We start from the raw sequence: 20,798 nt of genomic DNA on the forward strand, positions 1-20,798 counted from the left end.
CTGGATAAAACACATCTATTGTTGTGGAAAACTAACAGCGTATCCATAAAAGTCACCGTGAGGTCATGGCACCGTTCTGTTTGCTTGTTTGCGGTGGTAGCGTAGTGGTTAAGGAGTTGGGCTAGCATGCGGTAGCGGTAGCCTGAAAAAGATGGTGGGTTCAATTCTCGGCTTCCACCGTTGTGGCCATGAGCAAGGCACTTAACTCCTTGCTTGCTTCAGGGACAGTGGCCCTTGTAATATAATTGACACATGCAAGTCGCTTTGGATAGAAGCATCTGCTAAATGAATACATGCAAATGTAATGTAAATGTTTTTCTCTGCAAAACCCCACAGCAAGGCCATGGGTTGCACTGATGTAGCATCTAGACAAGATCAGTGTCCAGAGAAGAGAAATGTGCACTAGAGCAGCAGGCCAGTAGAATCATTTCACTTCTCAGCTCAACATTAGCAACGGGCCCTTACGCAGAGGCCACTAAAAGCTGCGCTTGGCGAAGGGCAGCAAAAATCCGCTGATTGTACAAATGTGACCACAGCCACACACAGCCTCACCACTGCAGAGCCTCCAGGACAATGTGACACCATCATCTAAGACTCAGGACATCTTATTTAAAACCGACCATTGGAATCAGTGGAACAGGGCCCGGAGCAAAAACCAAAGCTTTGCATGACATCATCATCAAATCATCAAACATCTAAGGGTGGGGGGGGGGGGGGTGTGTGTAAGTGACCCGACCAATATGGGACAAACCGCCGAAATGAGCCTGGAAAAAGAATTTATGCTTTAAATAGAGGAACATGCATTTCATTCCAAGCAAAAAAAAAATGAATTAGAGAACAAAGAAATATCCTGGCAGTAGGCTATTCTTTGAAACGCCCCATATTCCCATTGTCTCATGAATTTATCAGACACAGAAAAATAGTGTTTTGCCAAGTAGGACACACTGGTCACCAGTGAGACAGCAGTCCACTCTGACACAGGAAGAACTAGCCACAGGAAGAACTAAACACCTTCAGAGGAAGTATGTGTGAGTGATGGTGGGGAGGGGGGGGGGTGTAGAAATGGCTCCTGAGTGGCTCTCTGTTGACTATCTTTCTTCACGGTGCACAAAGTTCACGGAGACATGCGTCTCTACAGGACGTTGCGAGATGTCAGGGTGGACTGCCAGTGTTGAGGTCATTTCCGCACACTTTTGCAGAGACGGAGGGGTACTTCCTCCCCACAAAAAAAAAAAAAAAAAAAGTCTTGTTTTCATTCATTATTTCCTCTCTACACACATACAGACAGACTGAAAGAGAAAGACAAATAGCAGTAGTCAACAGTGAATTCAGTGTCATTGCAAAAAGTTTCCTCTGAAACACTGGCCCACAGACCTCACGCGCACAACCTCCCAAATCATCACGACTGCCACACAATCACAAATTCCCAAAACCGTTTTGTTAAACCGATGTGTTTTGAAACTGATGTTCCTTTATATGAGCACGTTCATTATCCCTTTAATAACTATGGACGAGCCTCAGCTCTGCAATCACTCATTTCAAAATAATAATCCACATTGTGAAGGCAAGCAGAAAAGCCTTTGTGTGTTGACATACTGGAAACCGTCTACTTCGTCTGCTTCCTGTTTTGTTGTGATCTATATGGGTCACGCAAAGCACTTAAGATATCTAAAGACCACAAACAAACCACAAAGTTTCTTCAAAACATTATTGGAGTTTGGGAACCAAATTATTACATATATTTATTATTATTATTATAATCTGGTGAAATAATATATTCGATAAAGCTATCCATTTTTGGTCCACCCCCATCACTTGTCAATATACCATGAACTTTTCAAGGCAATTTTTAGTCAACCTTGTCAGGAAAAAAAATATATTAATAAATAAATAAAATCACACCCCACTGTAGAGAAGTAACTTGCCTGCCACAGCCAGTGATTTGACTCTGCAAGTGCTGCTAGAGAAACCAAACCTCAGTCTGCGTTTGGCCCTCGTGCGCTGCGACGGCGCTGTGCTGCACTGCTGGGCGTGAGGCGGCGGAAGCGCCCACTTCCTCCCCTCACTTCCCGTGTTTCGCCACCGAGGGCATTTCAGTTAAGGGCTGTGCCTCTCAGGTGCTGTGCGGCTTCTCACAAAACGACGACGCAACAACTGTGTGACAAGCCACTGATACAATCTGTACCCGTTTCCTTACAGGAATGGGTTTTGATTGATGTCAACGGGATAGACTTCTGTGTCAAGACTTGGTATTGACGAGGAACAACAGCCACAAAGGGTCGTCAAAGATGACTCTGGCTTTCACAGTCTTCAAAAGTTTTAGACTTCAGCACAATTTTGAAAAAAGCGAGAGTTTGATTGGAAGTTCTTTTTGACTTCCCTTCCCTTTTGCAAGACTTCAGATTAAGTAAGTTCCCATCAAGGCCATACTTGAGTGCTTAGCCAATGTGAAAACATTTCATAGAGCAGGCTACTGACTCATGATGCTTTCAATGATGCTTTTATCCACCAAAGGAACCTTGAAACTGCCAAAATCACATTTCTGTCCCAGCAACATGTGATTTAAAGCAACACCAAATAACTTTTCCTCTGTCGCACGCACGCTATTTGTTTATCCAGCAACGGTTTAATATATATCAATAACGATGTCCATAGACAAGGTAGAATATGTTGCATGATTTTAGGAAAGTATGATGTATTGCGACATCATGCAAGTCAAAATTTGTAGTTTCTTATGTCTCATTCATCGAACTGCAGATCCGCTATCCGATCTGGCAAACTTACATAGTGCGGTTATAGCCGATAGAGGGCCGCGAAGCGAATGCAGAAGTGCCGTTCACCCTGTTACGAGTTGATGAACCACGGAAACAATTTTGGAAACATTATTTTAAGGTACAAAAAAACTCTTTGGTGTTGCTGTAAAGGATACAAGGACAAGAGGAAAGTAGAAAATGTAAAGCTTTCGGAACACTAAGGAGCCATTTAAAATGAACTGCTGTAAGAGCTAATTAATTTTAAACCAGTTATTAAACCAGGGCATCTTCTGAAGGACTGCATTAAAAGAAAGCTGTAAAAAAACACTCTAGATCATTTTTGAAAACGCTCACATATATATTAGTTTGTAGCAAATGTGCCCAGGTGCAATTGTGCTCTCAGCTTGATTACAAGACTTAGAAGAATGGAGGGGCAATGGTGTAGATTATTTTCTAGCAGTGGGACTTTCTGGGATAGTCTACCAATCATGATATGCCAGACCACTCATGGCAACCCCACAAACCTGCCGCCAGTTTGACTGAAGCACACAGAGGGCTTGGTGTGAACAGCTGAATAAGCTCTCTCTCACACACACACACACACTTTTCTGTGTTCCTTCCCAACTGTCATACACACCCAGCGACACTGTCATCCTGTGCCTAAACCATGACCCAGAAATGCCAGCTAAAGTTCTGAAAATAAAATGAAGCTCCGCTAAAAAAAACCTTTCAACAACAGCTTGTCAAATAAAAAAAAAAACAACAGATCACAAGAAGGAAAGAAAAAAAGCTGACAGTGTGACATCTATTTTGGTGCCTATAATTTTATTTTCAGTTGGCAGTTTCATCCACAGCGATTTGCAGGGCCTTGTGAAATGTGGCTTTCGTGTCTCAACCACAGTGTGCTTTTAGGAGTTGCACAAGTCCGCACCATAACTGCTGGGTTTATTCATCGATGGCAAACACACACACACACCCCAACATATTCCTCCCAACCGTGCCCATCACACTGATGTCCTATGTTTCAGGAAACGCTTCCATACAATGACAAGAACACACATGCTACATATTTTAACTATTAACTGTTACTGTAGACTGTAACAAAGTCAGGACAAAGTTTGAAGTCAACCACCTTGACAACCGTATACTCTAGGACAACTGTCAAGACAAGAGATCCTTCACAAGCTGAACAACTGCAAACCTCTAAGGGTACAACTGTTTGAGGCATGAGGTTATGCCATCAACATCCAGATTACGCTAACGGTGAATGTAAAATACCATTCTGACTGACTACGCACTTCATCAAGTTACACAATCATGAAAAGTTGGTCATGAAGGCAAAAGAATGGCACTTAATGTCAGTTTCGATAGCTACTTACCTCTAATGTTAGTCCTGAACTCACTTTCAATTTAAAAAAAAACTGAAATACCGAGATATACCGACAAGATATAAGACACACCAAAACAAGTTCGCCCCACAGGAGCAGAGAATGTGTCACCGCCGAGAGCTGCGGTGCACAGACACACAGACGCGCGCACACACACACTTCAAAAGCCGTCCGCCCTCTCCGGCACTCGAGAGCTCCTCAGGCACCGGTGGAGCGGGACCTCGAGAGGCTCGAAACTGAAGTCATCCGTTCAAAAATACAAGCAGCACTTGAGCGTACCGTGCACCACCTCCACGTCCTTGTGACCATCCGAGGGAGCCCTCTTGTTAATCCTCGTGGGCGAGAAGAGGGAGAACACAGAGGAGAGAAGGAGGAGAGGAAGAAAAGGAGGAGGAGGAGGAGGAGAAGGAGGAGATGAAAGAAGGAGGAGGAGTGGGTGAAGAAGAAGGAGAAGCAATACAATCTCCTTAGTGCCGGTCTTCCTGAAACACCGACTTGGGCTGACCGAGCCGGCAGGACTGTCAGTGTGTGTGTGTGTATATGTCTGTCTGTGTGTGTGTATATGTCTGTCTGTGTGTGTGTGTGTGTGTGTGTGTGTGTGTGTGTATATATGTGTACACACGCGAGAGAGAGAGGGGAAGGCAGAGAGAGAGGAAGAGAAGAGAGAGGAGGGAGGGAGGGAAGGTTGGTGATTCCCAAACGCGGGGGCAGGGCTCTGAAGGAGCGCCGTGTCCTTATAAAGAGAGCGAGCTGTAGCGGTGGCAGTGCCTACAGCCCACTGCAGCGGCAGCAGACAAACGGAAGCACCCAGAGACGAGAGGAGAGGAGGAGGAGGAGGGGGGGGACGCAGAGAAGAGGAAGAGGGAGGCAACGTACTTCAGTAAATCAGCATGTGGCTGTTAGTGGGAGGGTGTGGGAGAGTGAGTAGCAAGGTGTCTGCACACCCATAGCCATGCTTCTACGAGCACATAAGCACAACCGTGTGTGTGGGTGAAGGAAACCGTGTGTGTGTGTGGCCATTTCGATTGTGACGGAGGTCATGTGTCCATGAGACCCCCGCCCCCTCCCCATCCACAGACCTCTGCAGCCAATAACAATCTCCCATCACAGCTCCTACACAAGACCTCTTAGCCCAACACATGACAGGAATCACCACCCTAAGCCCACCCTGACAAACAGACCACTGCACCACTGCCATGGACTCCCCTGGGGTTTGAGGCTGGTAGGTGAAAGGGTTGGAGGCTCAGGTAGATGGTGACGACGGTGGGGGTTTCAAGTCAAACACTCTGACAAAGAGCCAGAGACCTGTGCTGGTTTGTCTTGTGTAATTCAACGTGATGCTCTAATTGCTTCATTCATTGGCAATTAAGTTGTCGCTCCTTGCACTGCAAACAGTCGTACAGCTGGGTAAACACTGGCCGCCATTAACGGTGGGCTTAGTGGCGCAGGCATCTTCCTCATCCCCGAGGATGGCAAACTGGCAACCAGCCTGCGCGCTTCCTGGTTTGCTAAGCCACTTATGGTGAGCCACCGACCTCTTCAAACAAGCAGTGTGGACACAGGGCTCAAGGGACAAACTAGCTCTCACCAGGGGAGGCCAGGGGAGAAGGACATCACACCTGTATGGTAAAGTTCAACTAACGCTGCGGTCTTCTGTCTGGAGATGGTTTGCTGAGTTAACTTAGCATTTCAGTATCAAGTTATGTGTTTCCACAGATGAACCCACATTTCGTCCATGAATGGTACAATTTGAAGGTGTGGTACCATGAATGGAGGGAGATGTGCAGTTAATGAGTGCAGATGAGATCTCTGAACTGGAGTCATGACCCAGGAGGTCTCTGGTATTGGGCATAGAAGCATTTTTACCAACTGAGAACATATACTGAACATCACTGACACTACTGAAACACATACACTTCAACACTGAAAGTCAGTAGCATGCATCACTAAACCACTCAAGGAACCACAGTACCCTAAAACTTCATGGGATCTATAAAAAAGCTAAAGGTTACCCATAAACCCTTTGCACACAGAGAGCCTTGGCAGGTGGGTTATAGGGGGCCTTGAAGTGGTTTTCATTTCACAAAACAGCTACAACATACAAATTCTTCATCAGAAGGATCCAAAAGATCTTACGGCTCCTCTAATGGTTTCTGGACGTTAACCTAGGAACTCTTGAAGCCTTTGGTCTGTGCCGGGTAAGATCAGTCATCATGTCCTGCAGAACATCGTCCACAAAACCGGGCCTCGCTCTCAAATGTAAGGCTCATGATTCTAGTCCCCTCTACTAATGTGTCCCTGCAGTCCCTCCTAACAGGCAGCAGACGCAGGAAATGAGCCTGTTCTATATCTGAAGGATCTCCAAACGAACCCCTCTCCCCCCTCCTCAAAGGGCGAACGAGAGCGCAGCTTGATGCAGAAGTCAGTACATAAACAGCGCTAAATCATACAAGATGATGACATGACTGATGCACACCAGAGGCACTGTTGGCTCTCTCTAGACATGATTGGCTACAGGCGCTGGACAAAAACAAATATTTTCTTCAATACCCCTTTCCCTTCTCTTGCTGTTCTGAAGCTGCAAGCTGAGCCTCCGGCAGGGACGAATGCGAGTGCCAAGCCATTATTTTTCTAAACTCTTCCTCTCTGGAGTGTTTGCGCTCCAGATTGGCAGGGTTGTTGAGGGTATGTGTGTATGTGTGTGTTTGGGGGGGGGGGGGGGGTGTTTCTAAAAATACAATAGGCCCTTGGGCTCGCCAGTGTTTCCCCAGTCGAGATCGGATTGGCATCGGCCAGCCGACGTGGGCTTGCACAGTGCCTGCTGCCGCCGCCGTTGCCGCCACACCTGTTCCTTCCTTCCTGTCCCAGCTGCGCTGGCAGGCTTTGATGATGGCTTAAGTGTGCCGCCACGCCGCACCGCCGGCTCCTACGTGCCTCTGCACCTCTACCCTAGCATCACCTCACTACTGGGGGAAAGAAAACTTCAAAAACATCACGTTGAGGGAAAGAAAAAAAGATACCGTCTTGGCCTTCCTTCCCTGTTCCATTGGCGTGACCCGGCCGTAAGCACTTGAGATATATCATCTCTGCTAAATAAGCACGGTGGATTTCCTCTTGTCCTTGTGATCTTATACACAAAGCAGGGATACGGTTGATTTATGGATTCATAGCTCATTCCCTCGCCATAACTCACCGGCTATAACCAAAAAAAGACTGCCTGGTCTTGCTGCTGTCATTTAAGGACAACTGGATTTATTCAAGAGGACCGAAATATATGACAAACCAGTGTTCACCTCAACCCCTCTGTCTGTCTCCATTTGTCCATCTCTGTGATATGAATCATTCATGTAAGAATATGAGATACAGCTTGCTCTCCACCTATCTCACACAGAAAAACACAGTGGGATTTCAGGCAGAGAGGATTTTTGTGTGTGTGTGTGTGTGTGTGTGTGTGTGTGTGTGTGTGTGTTCCTTTTTACATCCTCTTTTCTGTCTGGTCTGAGCCTCCTCTCCTCTCTTCCAGAACTCTGACACCTGTGTATACAGACGTCCTTCTCCTAAGCCCGAGCGTATAGCTGAGGAGCCTCAACACAAGCATCTGGACGAGAATGTAAACACAGACGGGAAACCAAGCTGGGAGCAAAGCAGCAGCCCTTCTTACCCTCACGAGGAACATCATACTGCTGGCACTTGAAGACAGCAAAGGCATAATTGACTGCCATCATCGGAACCCTTCCTATTCTCTTCCCACACGCACTGACCTTGGGGCTGTGACAGATCCATGTGCTCTGCTAATTGGCTCAGGTTTATTGCTTTGGAAAAATAACAGAAGGAAAATAGAAACAGTAGCCTAATGATATATGTGCACACAGCTACTGCATGTTAAAGGTAGCCTACAGTTTGAGTGTGTGATTCTAAAGAAACATTGAGCTCAACAATCACTGAAATTACACAGAGAATTCGATTAAAACAACTGCTCAACACAATGTGCAGAGACATCCACAGTTTCTCTTTAAAGTTGGATTGTAGGCCTACTATGTATTCGGGACCTGGACCCATCTTGTGTTGTGTTGTGCACAGCCCACCTCTACATCAATTAAATAAACAGATATGGCAATGGGAACAATGTGTATCAACTACAGAATGTTCACCACCTTGAGAGAGGAGTCTTTAAGAGTTTCATGGAGTTTCCGAAACCGTATTATGGTGCTGCACAGAAATAACTCAGACATTTTTTTGAGGATAGTTATGTTGGGAGAAAGCTGCCATTAACTTGTTGTCACAACAAGGGAGATGTTAGTATGCCTATGAGCCTTTTAATGCCCATTTCAAACTGGCGATAGAAATATATGTACACTACAAGTGCTTGCATCCATTCAATGCAACAAAGTAGGCCTAACAAAAATATTATGGACACAATTATTTGCATGTTGTTAATCTGTAGGGATCTCATTTCATCAAGGTAAGAAATTAAGTCAGGCAGGTGACATCTGGTGGCAAAAGTCAATCCTGCATGCACAACATGGCCAACTCAACCAAGTCATTGCCCAGATATGCTCATATGATGTACAATACACATTTATCAGTAACACTGTCCTTTAACACAATAGGAAATGTAACATACACTAGGTTCCTAAGCAGAGAGCCATGGATATTCCACAAGGACAGATTGCACCAGTTGTATCCCCATCATATCCACGCTAACTCACATAAGCCTACACCATATCCCCAACACCCATTTGCAAACAACACATTAATAAATAATGTGTATGACATGAGAAAGTGTGAAGAGCTGTGATGTATATGTCCTTGTGTTTCTACATTTTGTATGGTAAATTATAGAACCTAGTGGCCACATACCAATGTTAGATTGAAAGCCCTTTAAGGTCATAGGTTAAAAGTGGGAAATACTATTCCTGTGCACATAGAATGACATACAATCCCTTTATAATAACAAGGGGACTTTGAACAAAAACTGTGTACAACCATTCATAGGGACTCTCATAGGGACTCACATGGGGTGTCTGATACGGCTAAATTGTATGCTTTCTAATGCTCGGAATGATGAATAGCATGAAACCTTATGCTGGCTCAACCCATGTTTGTATGACTCATATCTTCAAAAAGAATTAGGCCTAATTGATTAGGGGCATTGCAAGAGCTTCTGAATAGTATCGACTCATTGACCTTGATTAATCCTAGCTTTCGATGGCACAGGCCAAGAAAGAGCATTTGCATTACAACAGTTGCAAATAAATCGTCAAAATAAACCATTTTACTAAAAATAAAAAATAAAAAAGTGATCAGATTCAAAAGTAAGTTTCATCTTGGCTAAAAAAAACGACGTCAGCCTAGAGTTTGTTTTGAAGTTAAATGTCTTATAAATACAATTGGTTTCCTTCATGCGCAGCGTGAATAATAACTTGCTATATAGGCCTAGTTCACTTCAGAGCTAGTCTGACAAAAGGCTGTTATTGGCACTTTTAATTAAAGAAGTGATTATAGTTGTCCAAAATAATTTGCATGAAGTTGTCCATCTCATAGGAGCACTTGTTTGTAAATACAACTGCGTGAACTGACCCCGCCTTAATTAAGATAGTAGAGTGAGGCTTAGCTATATAGTTAACGGTAAGGGCCGATACTACAGTGCAAATGAAAATACGCGCTTAACACAAGAGGTGCGAAAAAGTTGGTTAAGTAATGTATCAAGATAACACTTCTGATATGGAAATTGCCTTGTAGCAATTAGTATTTTTCGCAACAAATATTGCCACAGTCAACACGCTACAAATGAAACATCAGCCATCACGTATGCACTACTACCATGGCATTAAGGATAGCCTAAGGCATGCTAGTGTCCCAAAATCCTATTGTCTTGTTACGGTGAAACCAGCTCAAATAAATAGATTTAACGTCAAATGCCAAGTAAATCTGATTCTGTTTCATCGTATCTCGAAATCGTTAACACCTAATTCGCATCATCCGATAGCTATATAAGCGAAAATCCTTTGATAACGAAGTCTGAGAAAGTTCCCCCATCGTTGTTAACTAAGAGCTTGTTGGTAATTCCAAGCACATGCCACGAAACAACTGTTGCACATAAACTACGCTACTATAGCCCTTAGCACAACACATAATTGAGCACTTGCCTAACTCAGCAACACAATAATTTCGAGATTAGGAAAGATTGAGCATCACGCTATTATCAAGGAGTAGAGTAGCGTGGCTTCCCAGGGTCAGGAAATGCGATCCCAGCAAGCAAACTCAAAAGACTTACCATTGCAGCGCTGGCAATTGACTACCGACTATCCAAAAACAGAACAAGGTTTCCTTTGCGTATCTACTGTGCGCCGAACTTTCCTGACACAAGATCACTTGTTTTCGGGATGAACTGTTGCTTTTTGCAGTATGTTTCTTGTCGTTTGGTACCGTCTTGCCCCTTTTTTCTCAAAAGAAACCGCAGCACTTTGTGAATGATCAGGGACCTCATGGGCATGCGCACTCTCCTAGTTAATTCAAGTGTGCCTCGAATCAGTGCACCTCCCAATGTGTTGGCAACATAAAAGTTAAATTGTAGCAGGGGCTCCTCATTTTTATGATTTGATAGTATTCAATAAATGTGGGCACTTTGGCCATTTTAAGTGTATGCGAGAGGTGTCTTCACTGATCATGTGTAGTGCAAAGACTTGAAAAGTTTTACATCAGTAGTTGTGTCTGATTGCTAGAAAAGCACATTTGTGTTGCATGGTCACTGGTGCGCCATAGAATTACCTATGGTAGAAATACCACTGTTTGGTTAACAAGGGCATGTCTGAGTTAAGCTTATAACTCCTTCAAAGGGTTAAATAAAATATCAATTGCCCCTCAGTGTAATTCAGTACAAGGTGTTCTGAAGACGTGATATTCATCGCGCATTCATGCGCGCGGTCCCCTCATTAACAACTCAATAGCTGATGACCTGTCATGTCAAGCCTTGAAGAAGCACGTCAATTTCCTTTAATGTCCTCTGCTACTTGTTAAGTATGCATCATGGGGTGGTGACCGTATAAAACCCTACCTGCCCCGTACCCAAGGAACCTGTCATTTGGAGCTGGGTCGTCATCATGCATGTGTTCGGAGTATTGCGTGTGCTGCTGTACTCTCATATCCTCTTGGAGGCATTGGGATTGCAGAAAAGTACAGATGGAATACTTACGTCCCAAAGGATTTCCACAAATCGCTCGCCAAGGCATCAGTTACCTTCGTACATGATGCACCTTTATCGGACTTTTACGAGCAATCACACGCGACCGGTGGAATTTATTGAGGAGGATTCAGCCAAGCAAGCGGACACTGTACGGAGTTTAATAGCAAAAAGTAAGGTTTTGTGTTTTACGTTTTTTCCCTTTAAAAACATCTTATTAAGTTGTTGTCATGCCCCATGTAGGAGAGCCTAACATTGTGTATAGTGAGCAGCCTAAAGCACATTTAGGTCGGATGGATTTGGTTAGTAGTCTACTTTTATGTTTTAGAACATGTTAGTAAAAGCTTTTTTCCCTCTGGAATTCATTTTTATCCACAGTCGTTATTTAAGGACAGCATGGTGTCTAAACGCAGGGGCCAGACAACCCTAGCTGACCTCAATTCACATCCTTTTTCTTGTGAGAGAATAGGCCTAAGGATCAGTGTTGGAAGTTTTAGGTCTAATGCTCAAAGCAAACCTCTCTTGCTTTAAACCACTGATGTTGATTACGCATCTTGTCAGACATTCCTATACAAATCAGTTGTTAAACTCAAATCAACATCCAGTCTCAGTTCTTTTCACACGTCCGTTGATTAGATTAGCGGTCGCTGGCAGGCGGGCTCTAACTTACAGGGAAGGGGCGCCTGCGAACAAGCTAATTTAACATCGCTGGTAGGTGAGAAAGTTGTAGCCTATTTGTTTACATGAGGATATGCGGAAGCCGAGCAATAGATGTGTTAAATGATTGGTTTCGATCCGGTGTTTGCTTTGAGTGGATTAGTCCAATGGCTCTGCGCAACTTTTAAAGCTTCTTTTTATACAAGCTTAAATTATGTAATTGCCGAAACCCCTTAACTAAAAAATAGTGAAATAATAAATGAAACCATTTAGTGCATATGCTTAATGTGTAACATCTTTAATGACAATATAAATAGTTGGATCTGTGTCTTTGGCTTAATTGTAAACAATTGTCAAGTTGATAAAGTAGGCCTTGTAGGCCAACTCTACTGCCTACTGTAGAAACTGAAATGAATTATGAGGGAATAGTATAGAAATTAATACTAATAATTAAATTAAATACATCAAATTGCCTGTAACAGTATTTTGTTAGTTTATATTACTTCTAGTAGGCTAAGCAGGGGTCTGCTTAATAGTCCTTTGATCTAAGAGACATCTTAATTTGACCAGGACTATTTGCAGTTTAGTTCATGCAAATCCACAAGACCTAATACACTACACTCTGCACATCAGCTATTTAATGAATATGGGTCTCAACCATGTGTATTCCTTCCCTTTTCTCATTCAAATTGTGTTGTCTCCCTGGCTTTCAAGACAGCAGTATTAACAATCGTTTAAGAAGAATACTGAAAGCTGCACTCAGCTATCCAACTGAAGAAAACTAACTTCAAATGTAAACTAATTAACTAATTACTAAGCAATCTGCATCAGTAGCCTATACCTTTTTGGTTCATTAAAGATTTGTGGACAGGTTGCAGCATGACAATGTCAAATCATTGAATTCACAGTAGCCTATGCAAAAAAAAAAAATCAAATGCTCACATCTCAGTGTGATTCTGTTTTTTCAGGCCTGGACAACATAGGCAGACACTGGGTGGTGACCTTTGACTTCTCGTCGCTGCTAGCCAACACCAAGATCCAGGCTGCCGAGTTGCGGATCCGACTGCCCCGGGTCTCTCATCACGTGGACATTGCTGTGGAGCTCCAGCACAAGCAGGACCGTGCATGCCCAGCACAGGACCCCTGTCGGGAGCAAGAGTCCCTGGGCCTCCTCCCGTCCACTTCCATGGTCAGCTCCACGGGTCACTGGAGGGTGTACAATGTCACCAGTCAGCTCCTGGGCTGGATGAGAGATCAACCTCGGGGCGGAACGTCGAGGCCAGAAAAGGTGAAGAGAAACGTGGAGCCTCTGCACACCTCACTCCCCTCTCCCTTCACCAGGCCTCTGCATTTTATCAGCAACCGGGCGCTTTTGGTGGTCTTCTCAAACACCCTGTCGGACAAGGGTGAGCAGGACAAGGCCAGCTTGCTGCACACAGCCGAAAAGTCCAAGTTCCTCTTCAACACCGAGAACAAGGAGGTGAAGAGGCCCAGGCGGCAGAGGAGCAGGCGTGGGCGCCGAGGGCAACCCATGAGGCACTTGGAGGCACCCAAGAGAGAGGAATCTGCGTCGCCCTGCCGACGGGTGGAGATGCAGGTGGATTTCAATCAGATAGGCTGGGGCTCCTGGATCGTGTTCCCCAAGAAGTACAACGCCTATCGGTGCGAGGGAAGCTGCCCAAGCCCACTCGGAGAGGAGTTCAACCCAACAAATCATGCCTATATGCAGGTGAGTGGGTTATTTAAATTGATATGCACACAGACTTTTTCTGCATCTTGAATACCCTTTGGAGAATTTGTGTGAAGGTGTGCTTTTTACTGAGCAGGCATTAAGCAATTGCTCAGCTGTGCACACTGATAATCTCAAAAGCATTTTGATTCCTCCTGATTTCCTTTTGATGTGTTCTAATTTGATGTAAATTGAATTGGCGTCCAAACCAATTTTCTCAGATCTGAGAACAAAACCTCAAAACCTCATGCTTCCTCTTGTTTGTTTTTGCTGTTACAGAGTCTCTTGAAGTACTACCACCCAAACCGAGTCCCCACTGCTTGCTGCGCCCCCACAAAGATGAGCCCATTGAGCATGCTGTACTACGAGGGTGGAGAAATGATTCTGAGACATCATGAAGACATGATTGTGGCCGAGTGTGGCTGCCACTGAAATCAAATGAGCTTCTCCACAGCGCTGTCTGGAGCAGATGAGAATTCTACCACAGAGGGGGAAACATCAAGGCCTCTCTTATGTGGAAACGTATCAAAGGATGGTGCAAAAGAGTGAGACAGAGAGACTGGGAGCCATCGTCAACAGAATTGACAGGCAAGTCTGTCTTCTGGGATTAAATGATCTGGAGGAGTTTGCTCATAGAAACATTGCTGGAGGGCTGAAATGTACGCGGACAGATATACCTTATCTGGAGGAATCTAATACACTTAAAGGAAAATATGTGAGCTCTTCCATGTTGTGTTGCCCGAAGCACCTAGTCTCACCCCTAGGAAAGAACAGACAACCTTAATGCCCATGGATGCGCTGAAAGCAATATTCTGTGCCATACGCCATTGAGCTCATAGACATTTCAAGCACTGCTGATGTATTTTCAGGTACACCATAGGTGTATGTGTGTATACTTATTGTAAATAAGATTTAACTAAAAGCCAATATATTTATGTCTAAATTATTATTCATTCAAAAGTGAATTTCATGGAAAAATATATAGAATGTTATAAAGTATTATTAAAACAATGTGAAAGGCATCTGTTACAAAAAATTGAAAATGAATCCTTATTATTTAACATAACTACATTAAGTATATTGTGGTGTTTTGTCAGTTTAAAGGTGCTCTAAGCAATGTTGGGTAACGCCACTTCTGTTAACGTTCAAACAAAACAGAGAGCTAGCTGCTCACTACTCCCTCCCGTGCAATGGAAACTCTCCTAAACACGTCGGTGATTGGCTGGAACAGTTTGTTATGTTTTTATGGTCCAGGCTGGACTAGGTTGTTTTTGTTGCTGTTTTTGGAGCCTGGGCTGTCCACAGAGACTGCGTTTTTTTACAGTGTATTCAGGGTACAGGCAGCTAGTGGATGGTTAGGTGATGTTTACTGTATGTAACAAAAAATGTTCAGCTTAGAAACCGCGTAACATCGCTTAGAGCACCTTTAAGATCTAGTGGGGATCTAGCCTAAAGACACTTGTGATAAAATCATCATTATCATAATTGTGCAATATGAGGATATGGTTTTGAAAAAAGAAAAACAGTCCTCCAAACCTTAAACATCTTTGTAATTTTCAGAATCAGTTCATTCATTAAAATGTGCAAGGCACACAGGAATCTAATTAGCTGAATCTGCATGGTATTAAAAAGAGAGATATTACATCAGAACATATAAAAGAATAATGCCTACCATGCAGAAACAGGATTACTAGATAGTCTATGCTATATTTTGCACATACAGTACAGTACAATGTAATGTAAGTATAATGTAAAACAGACGCCAGCAGCTGCAAAAACTAACACTAGTCTTAACACACCCTAAGGAAAGCTAATTTAATAACTGGGCAAATCTATTTGCTTATTATTGTGTGAAATGTTGCACCCCAGATGACGAAATTTGTGCGGTATGTTGTCTGAAGGAACCGTAATAACCCAGCCCATAACCATTCATTTCAGGATTAGTGTCACCAAGTGAAAAACAAAAGCAAAGATGTGGCACTTCAATTGCTAATATTTTGTGATGAGATGTTACAAACCACACAAAATTTGACGTGTAGGATCACTACAGCAGCCTCTGGACGCACACAACTTCCATCCATGGGGGCACTCCAATTAATGCATAAATGCACTCTCAATTGATTTACTGTCAAGAACCACCTGGTTTGACACCCCCATGTACAGGTTGACCGATGGAAATACAAAACACAAGTAGGTAGGGTTGTCACACACACATATGTACTGACACACACACATACAACCCCAAAACAGAAAAAGTTTGGACGTTGTGTAAAATATGAATAAAAGCAGTATGTAATAATCTGCAAATCTCTTAAACTCATATTTACTTGCAAAAAGGACGCAGGCAGCATATCAAATGTTGAAAATGACTAATTTGACTATTTCATGGAAAATATATGTTCATTTTGAATTTGATACCAGCAACATGTTTCAAAAAAAGTTGGGACAGGGATAACAAAATGTTGGAAAAGGTGTGTAATGATAAAGAAAACAAAAGGAGGAATGTTTCACAATTAATTAGGGTAACTGGCAACATGATTGGGTATGAAAAAGAGCATCCCAGAGAGGCAGAGTCTCTTAGAAGTAAAGATGTAGGGGTATTCATCACTCTGTGTAAACCTGTACACAAATGATGAAACAATTTAATTTTAATGCTTCTTAGATGAAATTGTGAAGTATTTGGGGGGTTCATCATCTACAGGACATAATATTATTAAAACATTCAGAGAATCCAGAGAAATCTTTGCAAACAAGGGAAGAGCTGAAAAACACATTGGATGGTCATGGTCTTCTGGACCTCAGATGGCACTGCATCAACACCAGACCTGTTTCCACACCTGTCAATGTATGGGCTCAGGACAACCTCTGATAACCATTGTCTATGTGCACAGTTTGATACTCAATTCAAAAACTGCAGCCAAAATGTTAACAATCAAAATTGTATTGAGACACGATACAGAAAATACCACCGTCTTATCTGGGCCTTAGCTTGTTTAAAATGGACTGAGGTAACATGGGAAAAGGTCCTGTGGGTAGACCAATCAAAATTTGCCATTTTTTTTGGAAATCATGGACTCATCTGGGCAAAAGAGGAGAGGGCCTATCCATGTATCCAACCTATCCAACTTGTTTTAGTGCTCAGTTCAAAACCCAACATCTATGACAGTGTGGAGGAGCATTAGTGCCTACAGCATGGGCATCTTGCACATTTGGCAAAGCACAATCAATTCTGAAATATGTATACAGGTTTTGAGCAACATATACTGCCATCCAGGCAATATCTATTCCAGGGAAGACCTTGAATATTTCAGGAAAACAATGGCAAAATAAATTCTGCACATATTTAAATAGTATTTATCCATAGAGGAAGAGTCCATGTGCTAAAATGACCTGTCTGCAGTCCAGATTTGTCAAATTAGGTGCATAATTGAATGAAAAACATGACTAAGAATACCCCATACTGTTGAACAACTGAAATCATGTATTGGGCAGTAATGGGACAACATTTCATTCTCAAAACTCTAGCAAATAGTCTCCTCAGTTCCTAAACATTTACAGAATTTTGTTAAATGAAGAGGGGAAGCAGTACAGTGGTAAACATGCTCCCGTCCCAACTTTTTTTGAAACATGTTGCTGGCATCAAATTCAAAATGAACATATATTTTCCATGAAATAGTCCACATTTTAATTTTCAACATTAGATATGTTGTCTATGTCCTTTTTGCTGCTAAATATGGGTTTACGAGACTTGTATATTATCACATTTAGTTTTTATTTGCATTTTGCACAACGTCCCAACTTTTTCTGTTTTGGGGTTGTAAAATACACTCACTCACATACACATGTAAGGAATTGCAGGAGTAGGAAATGCTGAAAAATTAAGAAGCATAATTTTTTTCTGCAGAGAAAACATACAGGACTGAGTGACGGACATACCGTTATGTGGTGTATATCCCATTTAATGTCACAAGTAAGGTCCTAAGGTGGGTCACCGCCGAAGCTCTCACACACCACATGCTGGCTTCAGTTCATGGACAAGACACTTTGCTCACTGGCTATAACTTTATAATTTGCCCAGCCTTTGAATTAGGGCCCAGTCAGTTATGTAAGGGATAATGTATAGAACCCCGGTCATTATCGGGAAATAGGTCCTGACAGGGCGCGCAGCGTTGGGGTCCGGTTCACCCTGTCAGGACCTATTTCCCGATAATGACCGGCGCTCTATACATTATCCCTTACTTATTTGATTACTTGAAGAACTTAGAGACTGACATATAAAGTGTGGACATGAGGATAGTGGGGATTAAGGGACTTAGACCTGGGTCATTCCGTGTCAAATCAGACAAAATCCAGGAAAATGGTTGCTGCACCATCTCAGATTCTGCTCAAAGTTTGTCTACCTATTCATTTAGATCCCAAAACTAAGACCTGTAAAATATTTTTTGTTAAATTCCTATGTTTTGATACATTTTTTCACCCTTGATTTTGTAATATTTCTACACTCTCAGAAAGGCCTTATCTTGGAGGCCATGTTTGGGCATTAATATCTTGGAAAGTATTATTCCTAGCCTGCTCAAACTTTATAGGGTGGAAGACAGACATGCTATAGTCATTTTGTGTATAAAGTGCCAATGATGTACCATGTTTCATTCATACATAAATACACTTACTTGGTTATTTTGTATACCATTGTGTTTTCATTCTTGTCTCTGTGGCAAAACAATGATTTTGACTCTTAATTTATCTATGGTACAAAAAAACAATGATTTTGACTCTTATTTATCTATGGTACAACATTGGCTTTTTGTACACACCACACACACCACTCTTTTTGCACTTTTTTCCAAATCTAGGACATTGTAGAAAATCAATGTTGTACTAAATTGTAATGGTTCTGAGAACATGTTTGTCCTCCACCCTACAAAGTTTGGGCTGTCTATGAATAATACTTTTTTTATGATATTAATGCCCAAACATTGCTTCCCAGATAATGTGATTTTCAGGCTGTAAAACTGATGTAATTTCAAGGACTGAAAATAAAATGAAGACATAGGATTTGAATAGAAATATTTTACAGGCCTTGGTTTTGGAACCCATTCTTGATATAGACAAGGTTTGAACAAAATCTGAGACGGTGTTGCAATAACCTTATCTGATTTCACATGGAATGACCCACCTATGACATTCAAAAGCAGTTGATGATTAAATAACAGAATGTATTGTAAACCCCATCCTGGCAAATGTTTGAAGTTCACATCCAGACATCATGAACCAGCAGGGTAATCAGGTGTGTCTGCTTCACTGACGAGGCCTGCCAGAACTAACCCAATACTGAACTTTCCCAACATTCCTGTGCATTCTATGGCTCTTGTTCACCAGATGTTCAGTGATTTGATGGCTTTTGATGCATCCTATCATTGAAACAGTAGCCTATGGAATCAATATAATACAGAATCAGTATAATGTAGAGCTATTATTAGAAAAAAAATAGTTCACTGTGCTTTCATTATGTTTCTGTGTCCAGAAGTATTTTTTATTTCAGGAAAAAAACGAATTATGTACTTTTTTGTATTATTTCGTTTTTCAACCAGAATGGCATGCCAAAGGCAATGGTCTCTATGTTTTGTTGCTTTGATTGATCAAACAGGGTGAATACATAACTTTATTAACTTATAATTAAAGCCTTGGCTAATGTAGGCTATGGGATAGGTGAATAACCACCACAGAAATGATCATTTTAATATTGACACCCCTAGCATGAATATATTTAGTCAATAACAATGAGATAATACAAAATGTCCTGGGGCATTCACCATGAACCTGTTTAAATGGACTAAAAGCAATTTGTACAATCACATGACCACTACACCAGTTCTATATTCGGTGTATTATCAGACAATATTCTATTTGTATTATCTGTGTGAAACAGTAAAAAGAAGAAGTTAATAGTCATGCAAACAGAATAACCTATTTTATCAATCATGTTTTCATTCCCTGCAGGCCTGGAGATCACAGGCTCATAAGCCAGGACTGTAAAACTATAAACTATAATAATAATAAGATATTTTTCAGAAATGCTTGGGGGGGGGGGGCATAATATAAGCGGAAAACATTATCAGTGTGGCATGCAGCAAATAAAAATGGGTGGACAGTGGCCATTCTCCATTTGTTGCAAAGATAAGAACTTTCAGTCTTTTTCTGTGCTTGGGAGCTCATTTCAGTCACTGCCCACCCAAAGAAAAATATCTTGTCTCAAGATTTTTTTGGTTCTCACAAGAAATAAATCACCTCTTATTCAGATCACATTTGGGTCATTCCACGTCAATTCAACCAGGGCCCACGCACTTAGGTCTCAAAAAAATCTGAAAAAATTACCAGGTGTACCTATGTTACCCAGGAGACACACTGTAAAATTACTCTTATGTAAGATCAATACTTTCCAAGATACAGCCAGAAGCCCACAGCGCAAGAACTAAACCATGTAAGAGGCTCAAATTTTGCATGCTGGTACATAAATAGTAATAGTATGTAGCAAAATCGTCACGTTTGGTCTGGATAATCCTGCATGGTCATAGCTGTCCCTCAAAGTTGATACAAATTTTATTGGAGTTTTTGGCTGGGCTCTGTTTAAGCCTTCAGAAGACATATTTGTACTCAACATAGGCTCTTGATTTATTTTCCTTACTGAGATAAGTAGAAACACTCTCACAAAAAACAATGAACAGAAAATAAATTCCTTCAGGGTCTGAACAGCAGACCTTACAAGTCTAAAAAATCATTTTGGTTCTCATTTTCAGATCACCCAAACACCTTGTGGGAATATACAAAGAAAAATATTTTTTTCTTTATTCTCCATGATCTTTTCTTTTTAAAAACACCAATTTGACTTGTCTTATGCAAATCTTTCTTTTTCACTTTCCACCCTGAACATGGGCAAAATGCACCATTGACATCAATATGTTTTGTATAGAGCTACCACAGGTTACTCTATACAACCACAGGTGGCAGTGTGGTGACTCTATAAAACATATTGATGTCAATGGGGCATTTTGCCCATGTTCAGGGTGGAAAATAAAAAAGAAAGATTT

The 20,798-nt window shown here is 42.1% G+C and overlaps 2 protein-coding genes across 5 annotated transcripts in view; one reads left to right on the forward strand and one right to left on the reverse strand.

Annotated features, from left to right (window-relative positions):
* The window catches only part of pald1a (phosphatase domain containing paladin 1a), a 91,121-nt gene extending 80,524 nt beyond the window's left edge, over window positions 1-10,597 (reverse strand). Inside the window, exon 1 of one of the 4 annotated variants that reach the window (XM_076298120.1) lies at window positions 10,419-10,597. The gene's annotated coding sequence lies outside the window, so the exon portion shown is untranslated. Of the gene's footprint in view, window positions 1-1,902; window positions 1,928-4,132; window positions 4,390-4,420; window positions 4,727-10,418 lie in introns of those variants that run through there. The other 3 variants (XM_076298119.1, XM_076298118.1, XM_076298121.1) reach the window with 3 other exon arrangements.
* A 647-nt stretch (window positions 10,598-11,244) lies between these two features.
* Window positions 11,245-14,142, forward strand: ndr2 (nodal-related 2). Its single transcript, XM_076298750.1, has 3 exons — window positions 11,245-11,497; window positions 12,950-13,710; window positions 13,990-14,142. Exons 1-3 carry the CDS (start codon window positions 11,245-11,247, stop codon window positions 14,140-14,142), a joined length of 1,167 nt encoding a protein of 388 aa, XP_076154865.1.
* Window positions 14,143-20,798: the final 6,656 nt, after the last annotated feature.

The sequence above is a fragment of the Alosa pseudoharengus genome, unplaced genomic scaffold (genome assembly GCF_046254945.1).
Source record: "Alosa pseudoharengus isolate Yale_2024_CS ecotype anadromous, Long Island Sound unplaced genomic scaffold, YU_APseudo_1.1 YU_APseudo_1.1_scf_21, whole genome shotgun sequence".
NCBI lineage: Eukaryota > Metazoa > Chordata > Actinopteri > Clupeiformes > Clupeidae > Alosa > Alosa pseudoharengus.

Excerpts from the sequence above, each read along its gene's own strand:
- ndr2 (XM_076298750.1), top strand. The coding sequence starts at position 11,245 with ATGCATGTGTTCGGAGTATTGCGTGTGCTGCTGTACTCTCATATCCTC. Across the intron at positions 11,498-12,949 it reads ACGGAGTTTAATAGCAAAAA|GCCTGGACAACATAGGCAGA; the intron begins GTAAGGTTTTGT and ends CTGTTTTTTCAG. Across the intron at positions 13,711-13,989 it reads CAAATCATGCCTATATGCAG|AGTCTCTTGAAGTACTACCA; the intron begins GTGAGTGGGTTA and ends TTGCTGTTACAG.